This window comes from Cnephaeus nilssonii (assembly GCF_951640355.1).
Source record: "Cnephaeus nilssonii genome assembly, chromosome: 22".
Classification (NCBI taxonomy): Eukaryota; Metazoa; Chordata; class Mammalia; order Chiroptera; family Vespertilionidae; genus Cnephaeus; species Cnephaeus nilssonii.
The window spans coordinates 9308759-9334993 of record NC_137093.1 but is presented as its reverse complement, the minus strand read 5'-3'; the positions used below and the strand labels follow the sequence as shown (position 1 = coordinate 9334993).

The 26235-nt window shown below is 57.0% G+C and overlaps 2 protein-coding genes across 7 annotated transcripts; one reads left to right on the top strand and one right to left on the bottom strand.

The window, feature by feature from the left end:
• Positions 1 to 4623: 4623 nt before the first annotated feature.
• Positions 4624 to 12144, top strand: CFAP73 (cilia and flagella associated protein 73). 6 transcript variants are annotated; one of them, XM_079763117.1, is made up of 7 exons: positions 4624 to 4766; positions 6495 to 6600; positions 7409 to 7513; positions 8277 to 8477; positions 8949 to 9170; positions 9481 to 9639; positions 11307 to 12144. In XM_079763117.1, exons 1-7 carry the CDS (start codon positions 4711 to 4713, stop codon positions 11382 to 11384), a joined length of 927 nt encoding a protein of 308 aa, XP_079619243.1. In that variant the 5' UTR covers positions 4624 to 4710; the 3' UTR covers positions 11385 to 12144. The 6 variants fall into 6 exon arrangements, 5 of the variants coding, with proteins under 5 accessions (XP_079619243.1, XP_079619242.1, XP_079619241.1 ...); XM_079763116.1 differs by having other exon boundaries at positions 10006 to 12144; XR_013813059.1 differs by lacking the exon at positions 4624 to 4766 and adding an exon at positions 10006 to 10303 and having other exon boundaries at positions 6321 to 6600; positions 11307 to 11395.
• Positions 12145 to 12275: 131 nt separating this feature from the next.
• DDX54 (DEAD-box helicase 54) lies at positions 12276 to 25610 on the bottom strand. Its single transcript, XM_079763109.1, has 20 exons — positions 25401 to 25610; positions 22478 to 22607; positions 22090 to 22160; positions 21428 to 21616; positions 21239 to 21288; positions 20081 to 20122; positions 19880 to 19975; positions 19213 to 19334; positions 19070 to 19131; positions 18865 to 18996; positions 17762 to 17972; positions 17265 to 17399; positions 16535 to 16765; positions 16379 to 16452; positions 15542 to 15751; positions 14938 to 15080; positions 14557 to 14670; positions 13944 to 14048; positions 13697 to 13809; positions 12276 to 12863 (listed from the first exon to the last, which is right to left on the bottom strand). The coding sequence occupies exons 1-20, from the start codon at positions 25572 to 25574 to the stop codon at positions 12631 to 12633; spliced, it is 2637 nt and encodes an 878-aa protein (XP_079619235.1). The 5' UTR covers positions 25575 to 25610; the 3' UTR covers positions 12276 to 12630.
• Positions 25611 to 26235: the final 625 nt, after the last annotated feature.

Sequence of the window (26235 nt, the reverse complement as noted above, 5' to 3'; positions counted from 1 at the left end):
TGATTCACTTGGCCACCCCATTAGCCTGCAAGCCCCATGAAGGTGGGTCTTATCCGCTACTGCATCCTCACAGAGTATCTGGTACATAGTAGGTGCTCAATAAACATTGGCAAACATTCACCTCTAAAACAATAGACATTGAGAAAGGAAGGATGCATACTGGCTTTGAGATGATGGCATCTTGGGGGGGGGGATGGGGGGGATGAAATGGGCCTGAGGAAGGAAAGACCCAAGAAGGGCTCACCTATATCTGCAGTGTTGTAGTTCAGAAGGTGACTCTACACCCAGACGGCCTGAGTTCAAATCCCATCTTGGATTTGAGACCAAAAGCACGATCCATAAAGGACACGGTGGCAAATCGCACCTCATCAAAATGTAAAACGTAGCTTTGTGAAAGATTGTGGGAGAGGCTGAAAAGAGAGGGTCCAGCCTCGGGGGGAATACAAATCGGACAGAGGCTCACCTGGAGCACAGAGACAGATCTAGCGTGCACCTGGAGCACAGAGACATAGATCTAGCGTGTACCTGGAGCACAGAGACATAGATCTAGCGTGCACCTGGAGCACAGAGACATAGATCTAGCGTGCACATGGAGCACAGAGACATAGATCTAGCGTGCACCTGGAGCACAGAGACATAGATCTAGCGTGCACCTGGAGCACAGAGACATAGATCTAGCGTGCACCTGGAGCACAGAGACATAGATCTAGCATGCACCTGGAGCACAGAGACAGATCTAACGTGCAGGGAGACGTCGCGGCACTCAATAGCGGGAAAGAGAACAACCCACTTAGAACACAGGTGACAGGCATGGACAGGTACTAGGCTGAGGAGGATATACAGACGGCAAATAAGCACCTGAGACGGTGTTCATTGTCATTGGCCATTAGAAAAATGAAATACCACAACACACCTATCAGAATGTCTAAAAAAGCGGGGGGGGGGGGGTGGTGGTAACGGTGAGGATGTAGAAAAACTAGATCACTCACACATGGCTGGTTGGGATATAAAATGGCACCGCCTCTCTGGAAAGGAATATGCAGTTTCTTTAAAAACAAAACAAAACAGCCCTACCAGTTTGGCTCAGTGGATAGAGCGACGGCCTGCAGACTAAAAGGTCCCAGGTTCGATTCCGGTCAAGGGCATGTACCTTGGTTGCGGGCACATCCCCAGTAGGAGGTGTGCAGGAGGCAGCTGATCGATGTTTCTAACTCTCTATCCCTCTCCCTTCCTCTCTGTAAATATATATATATATATCAAAACAAAAACAAAAAGTAAACATGCATTTCCCAGAGGACCCAGCGGGTATGCTCTTGGGCATCTGCTATGCCAGAGAAGTGATACCTTTTGTTCATACAAAATTTAGGACCTGACTCTTCAGAGTCGCTTTATTCATCATAGCCCCAAACTGGAAACAGCCCAAAGGTCCTTCAACCTGAAAGATTAAACAAACACTGCCCCTTCCTGCTATGGAATGCTACTTAGTATTCAAAAAGATCAAACATGGGTATGTGTAGCAATGAGGATGGCTCTCAAGGCGATGCAGCTGAGTGGAAAAAGCCACTCTCCCCCTAGATGGTTTGGCTCAGCGGATATACCATCAGCCTGCGGACTAAAGGTCCCAGGTTTGATTCTGTTCTCATGCACAGGTTGTGGGTTCAATTCCCAGTAGGGGGGCATGCAGGAGGCAGCCAATCAATGATTCTCTCTCATCATGGATGTTTCTATCTCTCTCTCCCTCTCTGAAAATAAAAGTAAATATTTTTAAAAGCCACTCTCAAGAGGTCACGTGCTATATGGTTCCAATTATATAACCTCCCTGATGTGACCAAACCACAGAGAACAGATGAACGGATGCCAGGGGTTAGGGAGGCAGGCGGGAGGGGCCTTTGAGATGAATGTTTTGTATCTTGGCCGTGGCGCTCGCCAGCGTCCACATGAGATAAAACTGCATAGAACCGAATACACAGTCGTGCAAATGAAATCTGAGTAAGGTCAATGGATTCTCAATGCCAATTTCCTGGTTGTGATAGTGTATCATTGTGTGAGAAGTCACCACGGGGGATACTGGGTGTAGGGATATGGCACCTCTTTGTATTATTTTTTAAACTCCAGATGAATCTACAACGACCTCAGAATCCATAGATAGCTACACACCTATCAGAATGACGTTTTACGAACAACTGGCAGCCCAGCCAGCATGGCTCAGTGGTTCAGTGTCGACCTATGAACCAGGAGGTCACGGTTTGATTCCCGGTCAGGGCACATGCCCAAGTTGCGGGCTCGATCCCCAGTGTGGGGTGTGCAGGAGGCAGCCAATTAATGATTCTCTCTCACCGTTGATATGTTTATCCCTGTCCCTCTCTGAAATCAATAAAAAATATATATTTTTTTAAAAACTGGCAATACCAACTCCTGGGGAAGCTATGGAGCCATCAGACCTCTCATGCATTGCTACTGTGGATATCAAAACAGTAAGGCACACTACAAATCAGTTTACAGAGTTTTATACAGTTGAACGAACATTTATCACATGACCCAACGAAGGCTTATGTTCACACACAAAAAAGTGCATAGAAATACTTTCTTTATACCATAATTGCCGAGAACTAGAACTAACCCAACTGGAAGGTGAACAGATAAACCATACCGTGAAATACTACTGAGCAGTGAAAAAGGATGTGTCTTGCTGATACACACACCAACATGAATGGATCAAGAATGAATACCGCTAAGTGAAAGAAGCCAAACTCAAAAGGCTGCAAGGTATGGATTCTATTGATGCCTCTCTGGAAAAGGCGGAATTATAGGGCTGGAGAACAGGTCGGTGGCTGCCAAGGGCTGGGTGGGTGGGGACAAGTGTTGAGTACAAAGGGACATGAGAACTTTTGGGGCAAACGTTTTGTAACTTGACTGTGGTGGTGGTTACATGCCTTTATGTATTTGCCAAAATTCACAGAACCGTATGTGGAAAAAATGAATTTTACTTTATTCAATTATATCTCAATATTTTTTTAAATCAGGAAAAAACTAGATCATGTACCTTGTCCCTTCACATCAATGTATGTGGATAGTCTGCAGTTTACTGCAAACTGCTCAAAGATAACATTATTTTAGTTCCATTTTTAAAAATATGCTCCAATAAAATGCTTGGCAGTTGTTTTAAGCAACACAGGCATTATAAGTAATTATAGTTTTTTAAATAGTGTTACCTGCATTACGAAAATACATTTCTTTTTTTAAAAAACTAAGAATCACTTCCACAATTTTAAAGTGAGAAGGATGTGTGAGTTTGTGTGTTTTGAAAAATGTATTTTTATTTATTTCAGAGAGGAAGAGAGAGGGAGAAAGAGAGAGAAACATCAATGATGAGAGAGAATCATTGATTGGCTGCCTCCTGCACATCCCCTACTGGGGGGATTGAACCTGCAACCCAGGCATGTGCCCTTGACCAGAATCGAACCTGGAACCCTTCAGTCTGCAGGCCGAGGCTCTATCCACTGAGCCAAACCAGCTAGGGCTAAAAAATACATTTCTTAAAAAAAAAAAAAAGGATTTCTTTACATGAAAAAATATATTTAAAAACAGAAAAATAAAATGATCAGAAGCAAAGATGACAAGATGCTAGTGCTTGTTATTTCCGGGTGGGAGACCCATGGGTATTTTTTAAAAATATGTTTTTATTGATTTCAGAGAGAAAGGGAGAGGGAGACAGAGGTAGAAACATCAATGATGAGAATCATTGATCGACTGCCTCCTGCACGCCCCCTACTGGGGGTCGAGCCCCAACCCAGTCTTATGCCCTTGACCAGAATCGAACCCGCAACCCTTCAGTCTGCAGGCCGACGCTCTATCCACTGAGCCAAGCTGGCTAGGGCATACCCATGGGTGTTTGTAATTTTACTGAGTACTTTCCCCTAATACCACCTCTGCAGTGCTGGTCACGGGTCAAATCCGACCCTGAACTACTTTGTGAGAGTTCTGATGGCTCCATAGCCAGGAGTTGGTGCTGCCAGTTGTTGACAAGTCCTTCTCCTAGTTGTGCAGCTGTGTGAATGACGTAGCACTGTGTCTGACCCACAGTAACTGCCTAAACCACGTCCGCTGCTCCCCCACCCGCAGCCTCCAAATCCAGATCACGGGTCTCGTCCAAGCTGGTCTCCAGCTGGTCCTCTGTACCTCCCTCACCAGGCCCGGGGCTCCCTCCGTGAGACGTGGCCAGGGGAGCCCCATCCCCAGCAAAGGAAGTGGACCCTCAAAGCGCTGGAACATGGTAGGCCCTCGGCACCTGCCGGGGAGTAAGTGACCCCACCCAAGACCTGGCAAACAGTGGGTGCCCAATAATAGCAGACATCTGAGCACAGAGCCATGTTAGCAAGATCCCATCCCACCCAGGCAGGAAGAGGCCTGACCAGACATGGGTCACCAAGAGGGGTCAATTCTTGGCCAAGGGACCCGCGTCCTCTCCTCGGGCACCCCAATTTAGACGGGGAGTTAAAGCCCCCGGAAGGGGCAGAGGCTGCTGCCCTCCCGGCAGCCCCTCCCTCTCCCTCCCGGGGTGGATTTCCCCGGGCCTCGGCCAGGCAATGGAATGTTGCGTTGATGGTTGCCTGGGCAACCAGGGCCTGCTTGGTGGCTGCCTTCTGGGAGTACGGAATACGGTGTCGCACCACCCTCCGTCAGAAAGAAAGCCCAGCAATCGCCAGGAGAATGGCCGTGTCCCGGGAGAAATATTTCCGACTGGCCTTGCAAGACAAGCTGCCTATGTGAGTGGCTCCGGGTGGCAGGGAGGGCCGGAAGGAGGGCAGGAGCGAGTGGGTGGCTCATTCTCTCCCAAGCCCCGGATCCTGGCTTCCACAGCCTGTTCACGGTGGGAGATCATTGCCCCCATTTCACAGATGAAAACCACTGAGGCTCAGAAAGAACTAGGGACTTCCCTGAGGTCTCGGGGCTGGTTAGAGCAGAGCTGGGTCAGTAGCCCGGGTCTCTAACCTGCCCTTGATTCCCACCCCAGCTGACATCCAGCTGAGATGAAATGGTTTGAACCCAGGTGGGAAGGAATTATTCTATGAACTTTTGCCCCCTGTGCCTGCAAACTGCATTTTTAACGGGAGAGTGGAGGAAGCCTGTCCCAGGCCTGCGTTGTGTTCAGTGAGTGACTGAGGGTCCCAACCGCAGTCTTAGAATCTGAAAATGGCAGCGTTTCCCCTGAACCGGAGCTGGGAAAGGCTTGCCGAATGGAGTTCGTGTATCCCTCCTGCTCCTACACAGCTGACCCTATGGGGCTGCCTGCTGGACCCCTCCCCGGAGGTCTAACAGGCGTCTTCAATTTCAACTTGGCCACAGCAAGGAGCTGATCTCCCCTGCCCCCCTCTCCCCCACTCAGCCTTCTTCCATCAGCAGCACCCTCCCAGCTCTTAGTCCGAGGTTCACCTTGAACTCCTTTCTTTCTATTTTTTTAAAATATAGTTTTATTGATTACAATAAAAGGACTACAGTGGGGGCTCACCTCTTTCTGGGCCCACAGGGAGGGGAAGGGTGAGGGAGAGAGAGATAGAAACATCAATGATGAGAGAGACTCATTGATATGCTGCCTCCTGCATGCCCCCTACTGGGGATCGAGCCTGCAACTCGGGCACGTGCCCTTGACCGGAATTGAACCCTGGACCCTTCAGTCCACAGGCCAACGCTCTATCCACTGAGCCAAACCGGCTAGGGCATGGACTCCTTTCTCACCTCCCTCATCACTCCATCAGCTCAGCTCTCAAACTGCATCCAGAACGGACCCCTCCTCCCCTCTGCACTACAACCGCCCAATCAGAACCTCATCATGTCACCCCATCACCGGGTCTCTGGTCTCCTGCAGCTCTCCTGCCCCTCCTATTGCCTTTGTCCCCCACAGCGGCCAGGGGGACCCCTCCTCTGCTCAGAAGCCCCCCCCCCTTGCTGCCCACCTCACTCACAGTCAAGGCCAAAGTCCTCCCTTGCCACCCTCTGGCCCCCACAACTTCTCTGATTGTAATTCCCACCTCTCGCCTCCCTCCCTCCCCTTCCGCTCACCAAGGTCCTGGCCCTGGGGCCTTGGCAGTGGCTGTGCCTCGGCCTAGAATCTGTCCCCTTCGACCTCTGCTCAGTTGTCACTCCTCAGAGAGACTTCTTGACCTCCGCATTGAAGGATTTGGCACCTTGGCACCTACCATGTCATGCCATTACTTCTTCTTTGTTAGCTTTATCTCCTGTGTGTGCGTCGCCCCCCCCCCCCCCCGGGGATGCCACCTCCCCCAGGGCCGCTTTCTGTCTGTCTTGTCCCCAGCGGGGGCCCCAGTGCCGTCATGGTGCCGGGCATTTGCTAGGTGCTTAGTACAATTCGTTGAGTGAATAAAGAATTCCACAGCCAGTAGGTGGCTAATGGGGGCATTTCAGGCCCTAGGGGGGAGGTTGGGGGTCCTGACTCTTGCCTCCTTCACCCCTACCTCATCCGTGAGCCCCTCCAGGAAGATCCCGGAGCAGAATCCCAGCCACTCCCTGCCGGTGTTGTGTCTCCTGCGGAAGAGGCAGGAGCTGGGGGATGTGGACCAGGGCCTGCGGGCCCAGAAGGAGGTGAGCCCCCGCTGTAGCCCTGAGGCTTTTGGGGACCCCAGACCAAAAATATGGTGGTGAGCAGGGGAATGGGAAATCCTGGAGCCAACTTATTAGCTCCCAGGCCTGAGACAAGTTATGTCACCACTCTGAGCCTTGGTTTCCCCACTTGTCAAATGGGGGTCAAAGGAGATCAGTTGTTGGTACAAATTAATGTGCACTGAGAACCTATGTGCAGGGCACTCGCTGAGATTTAGGGGTCTCACCATGGTCGCTGTCCTCAGGGGGCTCACAGTCTAGAGAAGGACACAGACCATGTCTAGCTGGTGACTGCTAGGAGGGGGACGCACTGAGAAGGACTGCAAGAGCCCAGAGAAAGCCCCTATTTCCACATGAGGGTGATCACGGAGGGCTTCCTGGAGGAAGTGGTGTCTTAGGGATTGCTGAAGGGCAAGTTGGCTTAGCCATCAAAGGGGGACAGTGTGAGAAGGAAGAAACAAAGAGGAAACAGCATATACAAGGACTGGAAGGCAAGGACAAAGCACAGGTGGCCAAGTGGCCGGAAGACAGAGTGTCAGAGGGGAGGGGTGAGATGAGGCCTGAGAAAGGGCAGGGACACGGACACGGACACGCAGGGGCCGCAGGAGGGCACCTGGGCTTCCTTGCGGCTGGTGGAGCCATGGGTGGATTTGAGGAGGGGCGAATCGACATGATCAGGGACCACGGATGAGAGGAGCTAAGTGTGAACTTAAAGGCGCTGGATGACTTGAACCCCCAAACACACACACACACACACACACACACACACACACACACGTTTACACCCCAGGTGTTCCAGACCAGGATGGCAGTCCTGATGCAGCGCCGGGAACAGTTGGAACAGAAGCAGCAGGGGCTGAAGGGGTCCTTCCTCCGCTTTGACAAGTTCTTGCAGGTGGGTGGGGCCTGCTGGGGGAGGCAGGTCACAGGGTCACAAAGTCACCATCCTTAGGGGCCAGACATGTCACAGAAATGTTTAAAGCGGGTGTACTCCTATAGATGGGGACTTCAATACCTGTTGGCTAAATCCAAATTCATGGATGATGAGAGTCGTCATTTTAATGATGTCAATTCTCCAAAAATCATTCTATAAATTTAATATATCCCCTAAGATCAATAGAATGTTTAATAAACTTGTATGTGCTAATCGTTGTTTTTTTAATGGGTGTACTAGCCCGGCTGGCGTGGCTCAGTGATTGAGCATTGACCTCTGAACCAGGAGGTCATAGTTGGATTCCTGGTCAGGGCACATGCCCGGGGTTGCAGTCTCAATCCCCAGGAGGGGGCGTGCAGGAGGCAGCCGATCAATGATTCTCTCTCATCATTGATGTTTCTTTTCTTTTCTTTTTTCCCCTCATCATTGACGTTTCTATCCCTGCCTCTGCCTTCCTCTCTGAAATCAATAAAAAATAGTTTTTAAAAATTGGTGTACTAATACAAAGGGGAGTGGTAGGAAAACTGAAGCATTCACGTTTTTAAAAAGCCGTGGGGAGGAGTGAGGGACCAAAATCAGGTTCTGGCTGCGTTTGGCCCGCGGGCCATCTGTTTGCACTCCAAGGCTGCACATGCTAATTAATGCGGGGGCGGAAGGAAGGGGCGAGCTCCGCAGGCGCCCAAGCCCTGAAGGTCCTGGCCTCCTGTTCATCCCTCCTCCCCAGGACGCCGAGGCCCGACGGAGCCGCGGGATGCGGAGGGCGGCAGAGGAGCGACACCGCGCGGGCCGCCAGGAGGCCGAGGCGCAGCGGCTCCGGGCCCAGCTCGAGGGTCTGCAGCGGGAGCGCGCGCGGCTGCTGCGCCGGCTGGAGCGCCTGGGGCCCTGCGCGCGCCTGCTGGAGCAAGTGCTGGGGCAGCTGCCGGAGGTGAGTGCCCTGCGGGAAGTTTGGGGCTCAGAGCCGCGGTACAGCGCGGAGTGGCCTCAGGGGCGGCTTTAAAAGGGTGCACTACTGGAGCGCTGACTGTATGCCAGGAATCACCACTTACCGAACACTGACTGTATGCCGGGGGCACGCTTTGTGCTTGAATTCTCCCCCAGGCCCAGTGAAGTGGGTCCTGTTATTGTCAACCCCATTTTACAGATGGGGAAACCGAGATTCAGAAAGGACACCCCGGCAGGCGCGGGACGGGGTAGACCCAGGCACTCAGAATGAATATTGGTCGCAGGCAGTGAGCTTAGCGAGGCTTAATGGCGGGTGGAGCAATCTCCACTTAAGGGGCAGCGGCTGTGTGATGCCCCCATTTCACAGGTGGGCTGGGGAGGCGCTGGAGAGCCGAGTGGTGTGGGGAGGGCAGGGGCTGCAGGCCCGGTGAGTCCCCTCCGGGCCCCATTCCAGTTCCAGGAGGTGCCCGAGCTGGTGGCGCGCTTCGATGCCCTCGCGGACACGCTGGCCGCGCTGAGGCTCCGGGAGCGCCGGCGGCGGGCGGAGCTGGAGGAGGCGCGCGCGCGGCTGCAGCGGCTGCGGGACACCTGGCAGGACGAGCTGCTCCGGCGGGGCCAGCAGCGCGCGCAGTTGCTGGAGCGCCTGGAGGCGGCGCGGGAGCGCGCGCTGCACTGGGTACGGCCCAGCGGGCGCAGGGACCCCCGCCTCCCACCGGGACCCCAGCCTCCCACCGCGGGGTAGAGCGCCGGGGTGGATAAGAACAGATGGGGCGATGCTTACTGCCGCGGGGCGGCGGAACGAATGCGCAGGTTTGGCACCAGAAAGCACTTTAGGGCGCGGGACGCCTCTCGGTACCTGACACCGCGCCTGCCCTCCTCTCCCCGAGAGCGCTCCCGGGTACGTGGCTGGCGGGAAGAAACTGGGCACGAGGCCCAGCCCTCCTCCAGCCATCACACCTTAACCGGGAAGGGGGGGCGTCCTCCAGGAATCCAAGTGGGTTCAGATCCAGAACACGGCGGCTGAGAAGACGCTGCTCCTGGGCCGCGTGAGGATGGCGGCGCTCAACCTGTTCCAGTTAGTGTGCCAGCACCAGAGGCAGCCGCCTGCCCTGGACATGGAGGACACCGAGGGGCAGCTGGAGCAGGTGAGGCCCCTGTTGTCACCTCCAGGCCCCCCCCCCCCCCCACACACACACACACCACCACCACCTTCGGCACATCACCTCGCCTGAAAACCTGCCTCTCTGGGTTAAGCTTGGCCCTCTGTGACCAGAGGCACCACAGATATGGGCTCAGTGCCACCTGGGCCCCCAGGTGGGTGCTGGTTTTGACAGTCACCTGCTAGGTGGCCAGGAGGAAGTCAGGCCCCTGTCCTGCTTATGCGGGAGGGCCAGGGTGGATGCTGACGGACTCCATACATTTATTTATGCCAAGAGTCAGACAAGTGACATCAATAAAAGCCAGGAGATTCAGACTTACTTTTTAAAAATATATTTTTTTATTGCTTTCAGAGAGGAAGGGAAAGGGAGAGAGAGAGAAACTTCAATGATGAGAGAGAAGCATTAACCAGCCGTGGGGATCGGCAACCTGGGGATGTGCTCTGACTGGGAATCAAACTGTGACCTCCTGATTCTGCTCAACCACTGAGCCACACCAGCCGGGCGAGATTCACTTGGCATTCATCAGACAGGCCTTGCTTCCCTGGCGAGGCCGAGGGCGAGGGCGAGGCCGAGGGCGGGGTGGAGCAGTGGTCCCTGCACCGGGGCCTCACAGGGGTCACTGTGGACCAGCACACCATTTTTCCATCAGGTTTGCAAGGTTTACAGCCAGAGGGGGCTCCTGACTTTGGAGACACTTGTTGTTTCTGGGGGGGGGGCGGGGGTCCCAAAGCATGACCCCCTGGAGGAGTGGGGGAAACAAAGAGAGGCACTCTCCTTCCCCCCGCACCCCACCCCCGCCCTGCCCCCAATGGCCAGGATTCCAACCAAACGGCAAGAACTGGGGCCCCGGAGCCCACCTCTGTGCCACGTCCTGCATTGGGGTCCTGCGCTGGGTGGATCTGTGTGGGCCACTGCTCTCCCAGGTGTGGCTCGGGTACCGAGGTCCACACCCAGGTGACGCTAGGAGGGACAGAGGCTCAACATGCAGTGACAGCAAAAGCCGGTCCCTTTTCAACCAGCGCTCTGACCCCAACACGGGGCGACTAGGCCTGCCACTCCCTGGTCGGGGGCCTAGGACTCACCCGTCAGCCACAGCAACTGGCCAAACTCTAACAGTTTCGTTTTCAATGTAGCTATTTTTCGTTACTCCTACTTAAGAGAAGGGTGACTTAAACTTTCCCCATCTTTGCTGGAATATGGTTTCCTTCTCAGACGTTGATTTCAGGGAACATGTGAAGGGAGCGCCCCAGGGAAGGTCCGCATGGTGTCTGGTTCCTGGCGGTGGAGCCAGGGGGTGCTCATTAAGTCCGTGTCAGTAAGTGAATTAACTCCAAGCAGAGGAGGGCCGCCCATGGAGAAAGTAAGCCAGACGCCAACAAATATGACTGATCCAATTAAAGGGGGAAAATAAATTGATGGAAGTGAAAATATGGATTTAATTATAATGCAGGTGGTAGCCAACTGTGAAGGCATCTGCTAAGGAATCGTTTGGGAGGATGACTGGGCCTTTAAAAACCCGGACCCACCACCATTGCTGCCTTTTAGAGGGTCTCAGCCCTGACCCCGACCCAACCCCGGTCTGCAGCACTGAGGGTGGGCTCGGGACACGGGCGGGGATGTGACTGTGGCTGTGGCTTGCTGGGGACCCGCAGGTGAAGCTGTTCCTCCTGGACCGCTCTGCCATGCTGGCCAGCCTCCCCCAGAGTGAGCCCGAGACCCCGGCCCCCTAGCCCGACCCTGGTGAGTAGTGGGCACCCCCCAGGGGCTTCTCCTCCCGGGGAGAAGGTGCACATTTCCTGCGGGTGGGGCGGGATGGCTCTGACCTGGAGATGGGAGGGCCGTGCCCACTCAGATGGCAGCGGGACAACACGAGGGGCACACAGCAAGCACTCAGAACACGTGGCCGACGGGGGGCCCCCACCCACACCCACCACCTGGCCTGGGCCGGGTTCCTCCTCCAGGGCAGTTGGGGGCATTAAACAAGCAGGTTTTGTCAGGTGCTTGTCACGGGGCCAGGTGCAAATGCTGGTCAATTCCAGATGAATGTTGGGTTAAGTCAAGTAAAATCAATAGGACCAGCAAGAGGGTCTCAGGAGCCGAAACCCACTCCCAGGGCACCTGCTCACAAGGCCCCTCCGCGGCTTGATATGCAGCTGCTGGAGGCTGCCCGTGACCTTCCCAGGACCCAGTAGGGGCCGAGGAGCACAGGCGAGGAGCACAGGCCTCGGGCAGGACAGGCCTGGCCAGGCACTGCCCGCTTGGTGCGTGGGGCAGGGTGAACCCCTGCACGGCCAGAGCAGCTGTGCCCCTGCCCCAGACCCTGCATCCTGCTGTGTCATCCCCCCGCTCCCCTCAGCTGTGAGGCTGCCCAGCAGAAGGAAGGGGACCGACTGTCAGCTTTGGGGTTCTCCCACCTTAGGCAACTAACTCATCCTCTGAGCCTCATTTTCCTCATCTGCAAACTGGGGACACCAACTGAACCCAACCTCAGGGGATCCCGGGGGATCCCACGGGACTTGCCCACACGCCCTCAACTCACCCGGCGCGCTAGCTGGGATTTCAGTGCCTGGGTCTGTCCCTTGCAACTCCTCGAGTGGACTGCACTCCCGGTCCGCCAGAGGTGCTCAAGAAAGGTTTATTACCTTAAAAATACATCTCTGGGCCTTCGGCACTCACGGCTCAGACCTGTGTGACCACCACCTCTGAACCCAGAGCACACGGAAGCAGCAGGAGCCGAGTTGCCAATTCAGGGCGCAAACTCCTATGCACCCTTCAAAACCTTGCTCAAATGTCCCTGTCTCAAGCAGAGGCAGCTGCTGCCCCTCAGGGCCATACAGCACTCCTTCTCATGGGCGATGGCTCTGCAGGGAGCTCCCCAAACGCCCTGCACAGGGCCAGGCACATAGCGGTACCCAAGGAGCAATGGCTGATGTTCACACTTGGAGCACGTGAGGAGCCGGGGCTGGGTCACCTTCTTCACATCCTCTTCCTCATCTTGCCCTTCTTGGAGGGCGCGCCCCGGCCGAAGGCGCCTTGCTGCAGCTCCCGGGCATGGCGCCGGTTGCGGGCAGAGAGCTGCTTGAGGCCCCCACGCTGCAGGAAGCGCATCTTCTGGGCCTGGCGCCTCTGCTTCAGGATCTGCTGCTTGGTCTTGAGCTCTGAGCGCACGCGGCCGGCGGGGGGGCCTGAGGTGCGCGGCTGGGAGGCACCTGCCAAGACAAGGATCAGGGGAGCTCAGCCTCTGGGTTGCTCCCCTGCCCCCACTCCCATTCTGTGTTCACTGCTGTGGCCCCAGCCTCTGGCACATAGTAGGTGCTTCACAAGGCTTAAGTAGTCTACAGTATAGGTCTGGAACCTCAAGCCAGGACTTCCGGGGTTCAAATCCCAGCTGTGGCCTCTGAGACCTGGGCAAGTCACTTAATTTCTCTGTGCCTCTGTTTCCCCCTCTGTAAATTATGAATAACAGCACCTCCCTCCCTCATGGGTCCTAACGAGTCAACGATTTAATATGTGTACAATGCTCAGAACAAGGCCTAGCCCACAGTGAGGGCCTCCTGGCCGTAATTATTATGATTATTAATACCCATCAAAGCTTGACTGAGCGCCTCTTCTGTGCCAGGCACTGGGGACCGGCAGTGACCGAGAGCCCAGGACACAGGGCCAGGCTCTGCCCGTGACCCACTTCAGCGTCCCTGCCTGTAAGGTGGGCATTCTCAGTCTTCGCACCCCAGGCCCTGCGTGGCGAGTGTCTAGCAGAGCCTGTCGCCACACGGCAAGCGGAGCCCTCTCTGACCGCAAGCTTTGGGGACGGGACAGGCTCGTCCCTCCTTCAGAGCACATCAAAGCCCTGCGGGGCAGCCCGAGGTCCTGGCACGCAGGGCAGCTGGCCCATGGTGCCATCATGGAGCGGGCTCTGGCAGACAGAGCGGTAGAAACCCCCTCAGCCTGTCACCAGCTGAGGGACTCAGGAGGGATCGGAGCACCCAGTTCCCAGGTGACCAAACGGACCAGTTGCCAATGTGCGTGCTGAGGTGCGTCCTACCTTGGCCTCGGCCCCGCTTCCAACCTCTTCGCTCTGGGCCTCGCCGGTCCGATGCCCCTTCCTCCTCGGAGTCGCGGTCGTCGATTTTCTGTTTCTGCTTCCACTTCTGGTAGCTGGGGAGCGTGTTAAGGAGGCGGCGGGTGGATCCTGAACCCCGAAACCCCTGAGCTGGGAGAAGGCCCGCCCCCTCCAGCATAAACAGGCCCCGCCTGTTGGAGGTGCCACTCAGCCCAGCCCCGCAGGATACAGGTCGCGCTTGTAGGAGCTGCTGATGTAGCGCCCACTTTCTGTCTTGATCTTCTTCTTGTCCTCCTGTCCCGACTGTCCCACAAACCGCTTCTTCTTCCGGTCCCTGCAGAAGGGAAGGTTGGGTGGGCTGCTGTGGACGGAGGGGGCCTGGGCGGCCTGCTCCTCCCCTGACCCTCACTGGGATGTTGGAGGATTGCAGAAAAGCAGCATGGCCATGTCTGGCATGCAGCAGGTGCTCAATAAAGGCCTGTCCCCAGCTCCTCCTCACCTTTCCCTGGTAGCCCAGGTCTCAAAGGCAGTGTGTGGGGGAGTCACTGGAAACTGGGGGGCCCCGGTCAGGGACAGGGTTCCCAACCCCTACGCTGCCATTTCTAGGCTCTGAACGGGGGTGGGGTAGGGTTCATCACCCTTATTGTGATGACATGGGGACCAGATGAGGGGGTCACAGATCGTAATTCGTGTTGTGCCGGATCAATGAGGGGGTGGGGGTGGCATATTTCCTGCTCTAGGGATCAAAGGGGAGTCAGGACAGGCCGGGGTCACATGCCAGTGGGTGGGGACCACGTGGCAGACAGGCGGGCACGGAAGGGCTGCACTGGCAGCTCACTCACCACTTGAGCTGCTGCCGGCCCCTGGTCAGGTTCTGGGCCTCGTCCCCCATCAGGTCCAGGACAGCGCCAGCCACCTGCTGCTCAAAGGCGCCCCCGTCCCCACCAACGCTCAGGCTGCAGAGGGGCGGTGGGGAGACACACAGGGTTGATGGGGACCCATTAGGTCTCACCTGCCACACACACATATACACACACACACACATATATACACCACACACACACATATACACCACACACACGCACATATATACTCCACACACACGCATATATACACCACACACACACATATACACCACACATGCACATATATATTCCACACACACACGTATATACATTGCATACACATATACACACACACACACACACCAGCTGGCTGCTCACCCCCGTTCGCTGTCGAAGTCCTTGGGCCGATAGGGGACATAGAAATCCTGGTCCCGCTGCCGGGCCTCCTCCTTCCGCCTCTTGGCTCCCCGCTCAGGTGCTGGCTGCTGCCGCTTCCGGCCCACCACCTCTGTGAAGACGTCCTGGCAGACCGAGGCCAGTCACTCCTGCAGCCCCTGGGAGCCCCCCTGCCCCCCAGCACCAGTCTGGCTCGGGGTTGCCATGTCCTCCTCTGCACGTGCAGCTCACCCCACCTCAAGCACCAGCAGCGTCAGCACAGATGGGGGTTGGGGGGCTGAGGTGCCAACCAAGGAGGGACCCATGTTCCATCCCAGCTTAGTCCCCCAGGCTGTGTGACCCGGCAAGGCCCTGCCCCTCTCTGGGCCTGGCCCTCTCTACGTGTTAGGGACTAGTCCAGGGGTTTTCAGCTGTTGTTTTGGCTACTGAACCCCCATCCAAATCAAATGTAAGAGGGGTGCATGAGCAGGCCCGGGACCCCGCCCACCAGGTGAACAGGACGCCTCTGCGGTCCCCCAGCCCTGCCTCTGGCACGAAGGCCCAGCTTCTGAGCCAGCCCAGACCCCAGGGCCCGGGTGGGGTGTACCTCCACGCTCTCTGCCGCTGCCTCTTCCTCCTCCTTCCCAGGCTGCTCCGCCTGCCGCACTGGGCAGCTCCGGGCTGTGGCGGCTAAGCCCTCCTGCCGCTCCTGCCGCCCCTGCTGGAAGCTGGCGATGGCCTTGCAGTCCTTCTGCCGCTTGGCCCGCATCACCTGGCTGCTCAGGTCCCGGCTGGAGGCGTTGATCTCAAAGATGGTCTGTGGGGGTGACCCCTAGTCCTTCACCCACTGGCCTCTCCTCCCCACAACTCCTCCCTCACCGCCTGGTGGGCTCCCTATGGCATTCCCCCCCAGTCCTTCCAACCCTTCCGGGTGGGCTCTCTCATTATCTGCATTTCACAATCAGACAGGGAGCCCAGAGAGGGCAAGTAACCTGCCCAAGGTCACACAGCTGGGACGAGCCCGAGCTGGGATTTCAGCCCAGGCCCAGCTGGCTCTGAAACCAGTGCTCTCAACCATGACCCTCCAGATCCTTTTCCCTGAGGCTGGCTGCCTGGCAGACTTGTAACCCTAGGTACAAAATGGGGTGCTCAGAGGGAGTCAAGAGGAGATGAAAGGTGATGGAAAGCCAGCTCCTCAGGCCTCTACCAGGCCTAGGGCAAGTCACTCCTGTGAGCCTCAGTCTACCCATCAGTAAGTGGGAGGAAATGGTTGCCACACAGGAACCTGCTGTGGACCAGCAGGGCTGGTTCCAGAACAAGGGGCGTCTCTAGAGAAGCCGACGGAGCTAGAGATACAGTTTCAGAAGCTTTGAGCTCAAATGGAATCCCTGCTAGGGTCCTGCTGGGGTCAGGCGCTCCATCGGTCCCCCTGGCCCTCACTCACCGCCCGCGAGCGGTACCGCTTGATGCTGTCCACCAGCCTCAGCCGCTGCAGCTCCTCCTCCTGGAAGCGCGAGCCTGGCAGGGAGGGAGGCGTGAGCCGGGGCCAGCTCTGCAGGGCCTGCCCACCACCCCTGCCCTGCCCTGCATGGGGACTCACTGAAGAGAGGGTGCAGGCCCAGCCCCGCGAGGTCCAGCTCCTTGGCCCGCTTGATGGACTCTGGCGAGGGCGCTGGCCGCGAGCGCACGTACTGCTGCTGGGCGTTGTCGGCCACACGGCCCAGGCCCCGCAGCTCCAGCGACGCCTCCAGGGTGTTCCGCAGGCCGCAGTCTTCGTCGTCCACCACGCTCTGTGGCACCCGGCCCAGCACGCTGTCCACACCGACCGCACCTGCCACCCCACACGGAGCCGGGTCATAGGCCTGCCGCGGGGCCCACCTGCCCATGGCCTGGCCTCCCGCACTGGCCCCGAGTCACAGGATTATCCCCGGGGTTGCCGATGGACTACATGGTTAGGCCCACGATGGCTGCATCTGGACTAAACGCGTACAGAATTCTGTCGTTATTCCTTAAACCACACAGTATAACACCTATTTACATAGCGTTCATATTATACTACTATAGGTAATCTAGGAATGATTTAATGTTAGGGAGGATGCGTGTAGGTTATATGCAAATATGTCATTTAATATGAGGAACTTAAGCATCGTGGAGTATTGTATCTGAGGGGTCCCGGAGCCAATCCACTGTGGATACCGAGGGATGACCGTACGGGGATCTTCTCCTGGGGTCAGATCCAGCCCCACCCGCTACCAGAGGGGACAGCTTTGTCCCTCGCCCACATGAAAAGCTCCACGGAGGACCTCAGCCCCACCCCGGCCTCCACTCACCCGAGGGCTCCTCGTGGGGGCGGGCGAGGGTGAGGGCACGGCCCAGGAACAGGTGCAGGTCCAGCAGGTAGGGGACCTCATCTGGGGCCACCAAGGAGTAGGCCGTGCCACTTCGACCAGCCCGGGCCACACGACCTGCGGGAGGAGGTGGTCAAGCTTCAGCGAAAGTCCCCACAGCCCAGCACAACGCCCACCTGCCCACCCTGAGGGTGCACAGGGCCCCGGGAGAGGAGCTAAAAGGGCAGCGTTACCGAGAGGACTTCGGGGAGGAGGGGGCTGAGGGGCCACGTCATCAAGGAGCATGACAGAGTCCAGAGAGGGGAGAATCGCCTCCTTGGAGCCGTGAGTCGCCCATCAGAATCGTGCCCGCCCACCCCCACCAGGTCCTAACTTATAGGTCAAGCCCTGGGCCGGTTTCCCCACCTGCAGGGCAGGGCGGGAGTCGAGCCCTGCGCCCTCAGCGCGCACTGGGGCTCCGCGCCCAGCCGGCTCCTTACCCACGCGGTGCAGGAAGAGCTTGCCCTTGGCGGGGAAGCTGAAGTTGATGACGTTGTCCAGCAGCGGGATGTCCAGGCCCCGGGCTGCCAGGTCCGTCACGATGAGGGTGGAGCACTTGCCGTGGGTGAACTTGGCCAGGTTGATCTTGCGGGCCGTCTGGTCCAGGGCGCTGTAGATGTGGGCGCAGCTCACCCGCTGGGTCGTCAGCAGCTGCTCGGAGCCAGGACGGGAGGGGAGGAGGGAGGGGGTGAGGAGACTGGTAGGAGAGGAGTCCGGGCCACGGCGGGATACCGTGACCTGGTGTAAGCCTCATCCTGACTCTCCCACTAACAAGCTGCATGATCTTGGGCAAGGTCTGTGCCTTCATTTTCCTCGTCTATAGAATGGGGAGCATCGTTCCTTCTCTGTAGCTTTGTTATAAGGATTAAATGAGTTAATATAGTGCTGAGAACTCGGCCCAGAACACAGGAAGCACCGTGAGAGTGTTAACGACTCTTTGAGAATCACTATTTCAGTCTCGTTCATCAGAGACCCCAGCAGCTGCACGCAAGGAGGAAGCTCCGTTAAATGTCTGACAAGTTAATGAAACCCAGTGAAGTGTGTCCTCAGAAAACAGACCCCAGGTGTGGCTGACCAAGGAAGGGACCCCATGCTGTCACATGGAAAAACTCAAGTTGCTCATGTAAAATTAGGGCACTTTACATAGCTCGCTGCATGCAGGCTACGCCTCATTTTTAAAAAACGAAACATATGGGAAATTTTATACAAAAGTGATAGCACCGATGGGGAAATACTTCAAAATAACCTGGGTGGAGGGGGTAGCAACAGATGAGTCAAGACTGGCCATGAGTTGGTAACTGAGTACCTGGGAGTTCATTAAAGTATTAACCCTTTGCACTCGCTTGCTTTTTTCTCGATTCCTTTATTCTAATGCTAACCGTGTCAAGTCACACTCGACCTCCAAGTGCAAAAGGTTAAGGCCTGGCCAGGCCGGTGGCCTGCTCTGGTGCTGCCCTCTGGTGTCTGTACATGGAACTGCATCCCCAAGCTAATGAAGGTGCAGGTCCCCAGGAGGTGTCTTCCTTGCCAGCCAGGCCCTCACCTCACTGAGGTATTCCGCGTGGTGCTTCGTGGCCACAAACACCACGGTCTGGTCCTGGGGCCGCACCACATTGCGCAGCAGGTGGAGGAGCACGGCGGCCTTGGTGTCCTCCCGCACGAGGAAGAAGGAGGTCTGCAGGGAGAGGGGCCATGAGGGGGTGGCTCTCAGGGCCCTGGACAGGCCAGGGGCACAGGCAGACCCTCACCTTGAGCTGCTCGTTGAGTTTGGCGTCCACATCGAGCCGAATGAGCACGGGCTCTGTGAGGCCTGCGGTGGGACGGGGGGAGTGGGGGATTGAGTCACTGAAGGACAAGGCCCGGGCCCAGGCCCCCACCCGAGCTCACTCACCGGCCCGGGCGAACTCCACCAGCATTTTGGGCAGCGTGGCAGAGAACAGGAGCGTCTGGTGGCCCCCCGGGAGGCGGCTGATGATTTCCTGCAGCTGCTCTGCAAACCCCATTTCAAAGAGCCTGGGAGGGCAGAGGGCAGAGGGCAGAGGGCAGAGGGCAGGAGAAGGGCTTCCTCCAGTGAGTTCCCAACTTCAGCCATCCTCGCCCCCACACTTCTCCCATGTGGTCGGTGTTTGCCTCGCATTTTCTCTGACAACTTCATGCTTAGCAATAATGACCTTGAAATCTTGGTTCTGATCTGTTCTGTTTCCGACAAACTTGCATTGAAATAAGTGACAGCAGCCCTCGCTCTGGGTCAGGCACCGTCTGAGTACTTTACAAATATCAGCTCCTGAGTCCTCACGGCATTCTGGGAGGCCGTGCTATTTTATCCCCTCTGCAGGCGAGGCCCCGCAGGCCCCCAAGACCCTCAGTGATTTGTCCAAGTTCACGGAGCTGGGATTTGATCCCGCCTGTGTTCTCAACTTTGTGCTACTTTTTCTAACTTGGATGCCGGTACACAGGTCTCTCCTGGCAGAGCCCTTCCTCCCAGGCAGCCGCCCTCCCTCTGGTTTCCCAGCCTCGAGCCACCCTGGCCACTGCGAGGGGTGTCCCTGCAGCCTTACCTGTCGGCCTCGTCAAATACCACGTACTCCACACTCTGCAGCTTCAGGTTCATCTCCACAGCCACGTGCATCAGGCGGCCAGGGGTGGCAATGATTCTGGAAGGGGTGTGCAGGCCAGGTCACCCAGGGCCACCAGCAGAGCCCTCCCCTCACTCCCCAGACGCTGGCCTTCCGGGAGCATTATCCCCGATGCAGACTCACATGTCAGGGTTTTCATGCAGGGCTGAAAACTGGTCTTCCATCCTAGGGAGAAGGGGAGGTGTCAGCTCGATAGAACAGGTCTCTGTCTAGCCCCTGTCCCTTCCCATGCCAAATACCCGGTGCGTCCCACTCCCTGACCCCAGACTTGCAACTGGGGAAAGGCTATTGCTGACATCCTAGGCAAAGGCACTGCCCTGACAAGAGATACAAGTTCAAACATACAAAAGGACTGAGACAACAAAGAGATCCCCAAAGAGTGGGCTCAGCCTCCGAACCCACCTCACTCTCTATCTCCAGAGGCAACCAAGTTGCCTTTCACCCACAGCCACCCAGCAACTAACCCTGGAACTGCCAGCTGCACCTCGAATCCAGTTTCTGGGACCTCTCTGTCCTTAGTCTTAAACCTTTGGAGCACACACATCCCTAACTTTAGTCTTCCTCTGAAACACCCTTGGGACACCTGTAGGAGCCAGAATTCTGGGCCAGGCCTAGCCTGGGAGGCATTGCTCACAATCACTAACTAGAGATGATAAATTATAACGTAGGCAAAGAGCGCTGGACAGCAAAACACTCAGAACTGAGTGACTGTGACAGTGACACTGGGAATAAGGAAGGGGCTGCCCTGTGAGGGAGACATGTGGAACGGGGAGGGGGCACAGCAGGGGACCCGAGTTCTCAGCGGTACTACCAAACCACTGCCTGGCTCTGGGCCCATCACCTCCTCAGTGTGCTCCCCTGTAAGACAGGTGTGATGCCTGCCACTTCAGAAGGATGGTACCAGCACATCAGGAAGAATACATTTTGCAAATCTGAGCTATTACAAACACGCTGTGATTTTTGCAGATTCTGCTTTAAACAACCCACACTTCCGCACATTAAAACACACAACTGAGCTGCCGTGTGGGTGACCAATGCCACCAGCTGTCTTTCAGGAGCAGAGGAACCATTGCAGTGCTCGTGTGGGAAATTTCTTCTCGTGTTTTACTGCATGTTCCCCTTATTCTTCACAAATATCGGTCTTATCTTTTAGAACGTGCCAAGAACCTGCTATTGTTAAGAAGCCACACAGGCTCCCTCACTCTGATACCCGGGAGGCATGGGGCGCGCGCACAGGGATAGGGGTGTGGGTGACCGTGGCCGGGGCAAGAGGGTTCTTACTTGTCCCCACCCAGGATCAGGGCAGTCTTGAGGCCGGTGAACTTGCCCAGCTGTGGGGAGAGACAGAGAAAGATTGGGAGAGGGTAAGGGGGAGGTGACTCCGCCCACTCAGGCCTCCCCGCTGGTCCCAGCTCAGCCTGCCTCTCCCTGCCCTCCCCGCCGCCGCCCCCCTCCCCAACCCCGACACACCTCCTTGGTGAACTTCATGGTCTGCAGGGCCAGCTCCCGGGTGGGCGAGAGAATGAGGGCACGGGCGCCCGTCTGAGCGCTGCGGGTCTTGAGCCGCTCGAACATGGGGATAAGGAAGCAGGCTGTCTTGCCACTGCCCGTCCGGGCCATGGCCACCATGTCTTTGCCATCCAGGATCACCGGGATGGTCTGGAGACGAATGGGTAGGGGAGGGGCAGGGTCAGCTCCTGCACCAGAGCTTCGAGTTCTCAGTTGAACTAGGGGACCTCAGGGAATGGGAAGGGGCCTGTCGCCCAGCTCTGATCCCATTTTTGCCAAAGCTTGTTTGCACACCTTCAGGGACGAGCAGCTCACCACCCCCAACTCTTTCCATGGTTTGAACATCCTTCTGCAGACTAAGCCAGACTCTACCCGTCCTGACTACTGTGCCTCACTGCGCAGCCTCAGCAGTGAACAGCCTCAAATGGCAAAGAGGCACAGGGTCGCGTCTCCTCTCTGCTGGGCCCAACTTCCCCGACCTGTGAAACAGGCAGCTTGTGGGGCTTCAGAATAAGAGGGACAGTAGATGTGACAGCTGGGACAGGGGGAGTCTATCAAGAGGCTGCGAGGAGGCCAAGTCCCTCATCCCCTCCTTCCCCCCACCGGCCCTGCCCGTTGCGTACCTTCCTCTGGATGGGTGTTGGCACCTTATAGCCTTTCTTCATGATGCCTTTGAACACCGGGTAGCTCAAGCCTGGGAAAGACATGGGATGACCGGGGTGGAGGGAGCCCCCCACACCCGACTATTGCATCTTTCCCCCTCTGCTCTGAAATGCTACTGTCGTGCACTAAGTCCCCAAATGTCTTTGCCTGTTCCTGCACCGGCATCGCCCTCTCGCATTGTGTCAGGCCCGCTGCCCCCGTGGGAAGGCCCTGACTGGCTCCGAGACAGTGTCTGCTGCCTCAGTTTGCCCAATACCTACCACAGTGCTGGGCCCAGAGCAGAGCTCAGAGGGCGTGGTGACCCCCTGCTGCTACCCCCCCACTTCCCCAGATGCCTGGAGCACCCACCCATGGACTGGAAGCCTCCCGACTTCTTCTTCTTCTTGTTCTGGGCTCGCACCATCTCCCGCGTGTCCGGCTCCACGTCCGAGGTGCATTCCGAGGTGGGGAAGGTGGGCAGGGGTCTGCCAGGTCCCAGCTGCAGGGAAGAGCAGAGAGGCAGCATCACTCCAGGTGCCATCAGACCACTGGGGCAGCGAGGGGGGCTGTCCTGTAGCTGGTCTGCACCCCATTCTAGTCAACGACTCCCCTGCCAGATCACGAAACATCCCTGCCACAGGGCTCCCCTTTGACTGGGCCAGGACAGGGCGGAGGGGCAGAGAGCGGGCTCTGCAGACACACAGCCCGGTTTCAATCCCAACTCTGTCCCTTACCAGCGGGGAGACCTCACACGGGGACTTAATCTTCCCGGAGTCTGTGTTCCCACATCTGGGAAACGGGTGACGAGAGCGTAAGCCTCACAGGGTGTTGTGAAGACTAAACAGGTAAGCGCGAAGCTCAGAACAGTGCCCAGCACAGAGATGGTGACATCCTCCTCCTCCTCCTCCTCTTCCTCCTTCTGGCCTGTCATTCCCAGCTCCGGAAATTAACTCTAGAGAACTAATCGAAACTAGACTTTTCCAAGCTGCCCTGCCCTCCTCTCCTTAATCCCCTTTCTTTTTTTTTCTTTTTTTTTTTTTTTTTTAAATATATTTTATTGATTTTTTACAGAGAGGAAGAGAGAGGGATAGAGAGTTAGAAACATCGATGAGAGAGAATCATCGATCAGCTGCCTCTTGCACACCCCCTACTGGGGATGTGCCCGCAACCAAGGTACATGCCCTTGACCGGAATCGAACCTGGGACCCTTGAGTCCGCAGGCCGACGCTCTATCCACTGAGCCAAACCGGTTTCGGCCTTAATCCCCTTTCTGACCCATCACCCTTACCCAACTCTGGTCTCTCTTGGGCCTGCCTCCTCTCTGCCCATCCAAGACCCCTTTGTCCCAGCACAGCTGACCCAGATGCCTCCTCTGGGGAGCCCTCTCAGACTGCAGGGCTGTCCCTGCCTCTCAGAAATAACATGGACCGCTGATTCACTATAATGACTAGAGCTCACATGGCTCTTACTCGAAGCCAGGTGCTGCTGCATTCCCGTAAGTTAACCCACTCAATCCTATGACAGCGGTCGGCAAACCGCGGCTCGCGAGCCACATGCGGCTCTTTGGCCCCTTGCGTGTGGCTCTTCCACAAAATACCACGTGCGGGTGCGCACGTACAGTGCGATTGAAACTTCATGTCCCATGCACAGAAGTCGGTTTTCGGCCTGGGCGAGTCTATTTTGAAGAAGTGGCGTTAGAACATTCAAGGGGCCAAAGAGCCGCATGTGGCTCGCGAGCCGTGGTTTGCCGACCGCTGTCCTATGACAACCTCAGGAAGTGGGTACTATTACTTTATCATCTTACACAGAAGGAAACTGAGGCACAGAGGGGTGACATGACCCGCCCAGATCACACAGACAGCAAGTGGGGGGATCGGAGTCTGGGTTCTTCCCACTGTGGCCCTCTATGGTCCCCGCACCATCCAGGCAGGGCTGCGGCCTGTCTAGTATAGTCTGTGAGCTCAGAATGGTCACGTACATTTCAAAAAAATCAAACAAAAAAGACAGTGACCTCATAGGGCCCCACAAAGCCCAAAATATGTACCACGTGGTCCTTGGAGGAAAAGTTTGCCAATCCCTGTTCTAGGCACATAACAAAGTCCTGGAACACATCAGAGCCCAGCATTCTACGGCATGATGGAGCACATAAACGTGTCCTCCAGTCCTCCCCACGGTCGGTGAGGCCCATGTCATCATCAGCCTGCTGCACAAGTGGAAACTTCTGTCTTCTACAGATGTGGCTCAGAGAGGTTAAGCAACTTCTTCACTATCCCACAGCCTGTACACGGTCGGGCCAGATTGTGAACACAGGAATGAGCCAGGGCAGAGCCCTAGTCTGCACCACATACATGGGCTCCTCTTTGGCACTTAGTACTCTGACCTCCCGCTCATTACCTTTAGCAGTTTCTCCACATGTATAGAGCACCTACTGTGTGCCAGGCATTAGCTAGGCTGGGGAAACAGTGGGATAAAATCTGGCCCCTGCCTTGGAGAAGTGTAGGCCTCTCTTCACATAAACACTCACTCATCTACTTACTCGAAGCTATTCTGTGCCAGGCACCGGCTGGGCGCAGTGCTGTGGGAAATCATGGGCTACTGCCCTCCCTTCCCATTTGCATACTGCTGGCATTCAGCAGTGGAAATAGCACAGGCTCTGAAACCAGACAGTCCCGGGTTTGAATCCCGGCTCTCCCACTCACAAACTGCGAGGTTTTGGTCAAGTTCTTTTTACCAATCTAGGCCTCAGTTTCCTCCTCTGGAAAATGGGATGACAATACATAGCTCACAGGGTGGTGTGATGATTAAATGATAAGGCTGGTAAAGCTCTTAGCACGGAGCCTGGCACATAGTAGGCGGTCAACAAACCCAAGTTTAATTTATTACTATTAATTTCCCAGAGGTTTGGGGGGATCACTGTGCCAATCTACAGCCCCGGCCTCCCCTTAATTCAACCTCTCAATAATCCCCTAAACTCTCCAAGTCAGAGCTTCAGCACCTGCACTTTTCATTGGACGAATGGGAACTAGGACCCGCCCACTGAGTAGGAAGTAGCCAATGAGAAGCGGGCAAACAAAAGCCGACCAGGAAGGCCCGCAGGCCCCAGCCTTCGGAACGCGGTGGCTCCGGCCGTCAGGACCCGGGTCAGACCGGCGGTCCTGCCCCCGATCTCCTGCCAGCAGACCTCTCCCCACCCTCGGTAGTGCCCACTCCTCAGCTGGGGAAACTGCGGCCCCGGGGCGCACACGGAGCCGGGAGTCGGGCTCCAACGTGTATCCCAGCCCCGCGCTCCCACCTTTTGCGCCCGGGTGTCATCTTCCGCCTGGACCTCAAACTCGCCGTCCTCCGAGTCGCTGCCGCGGGCGTGGGAGGCCGCGTCCCGGCGCTTGCGAAGCCCCTTCTTTTTCCTCCGTTGGGCCATGGCAGGTCGGGACCGCGGTCGGGCCGCCGGGTGCGTCCCCGCAGCCATGCGGACCCGGCACCGGAGAACGGGAAGGGGCGGAGCCAGCGGGACGTACCACTGCATGGCGGGGGGTGGGGGCGGGGCCCGGCGTCTACCCGCCCCGGGCTGCGCTCCCTCCCCGGCCGCAGCCCCAGAGGCTGGGCGCGCCCACTGGTGCTCCCCTGCCCCGCGAGAGAGGCCCCTCTCCAATGCTGTGGGGAACTCGGGGCGTCCGGACCTGGGCGCTCCCCCCGGGCGCGAATGGTTCCGGCCGCGCCCGCCGGACGCTGGCTGGTGCTGGTGATGGGCGCGCGGAGCACACGTCGCTAGGGCCCGGCTGTCCCCGGGAGTCGGTCCGCGCGGTGCCCGGGGCGGGGACCTGGGGCGACCTGAGCGGCCGGGGTTCCAGGATTCCGGGCCCCGGATAAACTGGGATTACGGATGCGCCGCGCGCCGCGGGTGCCCGGGCACCCCCACAGAAGAGTCCAGCCCGCGTGGAGAGGGGGCGCCGAGGGTTGTAGCCGACGTCCAGGAGCCAAGATACTCGGGTAAGAAATAACTCAGGAATGCAGGGTCGCGTAACCCACGGACACAGACAACAGTGCGGTGAAGGCCTTGGGGCGGGGGGGGGGAGCAGGGACGGAGTGGAGGGGAACAATGGGGGGGGGAATTATTGTTGTAATACTTT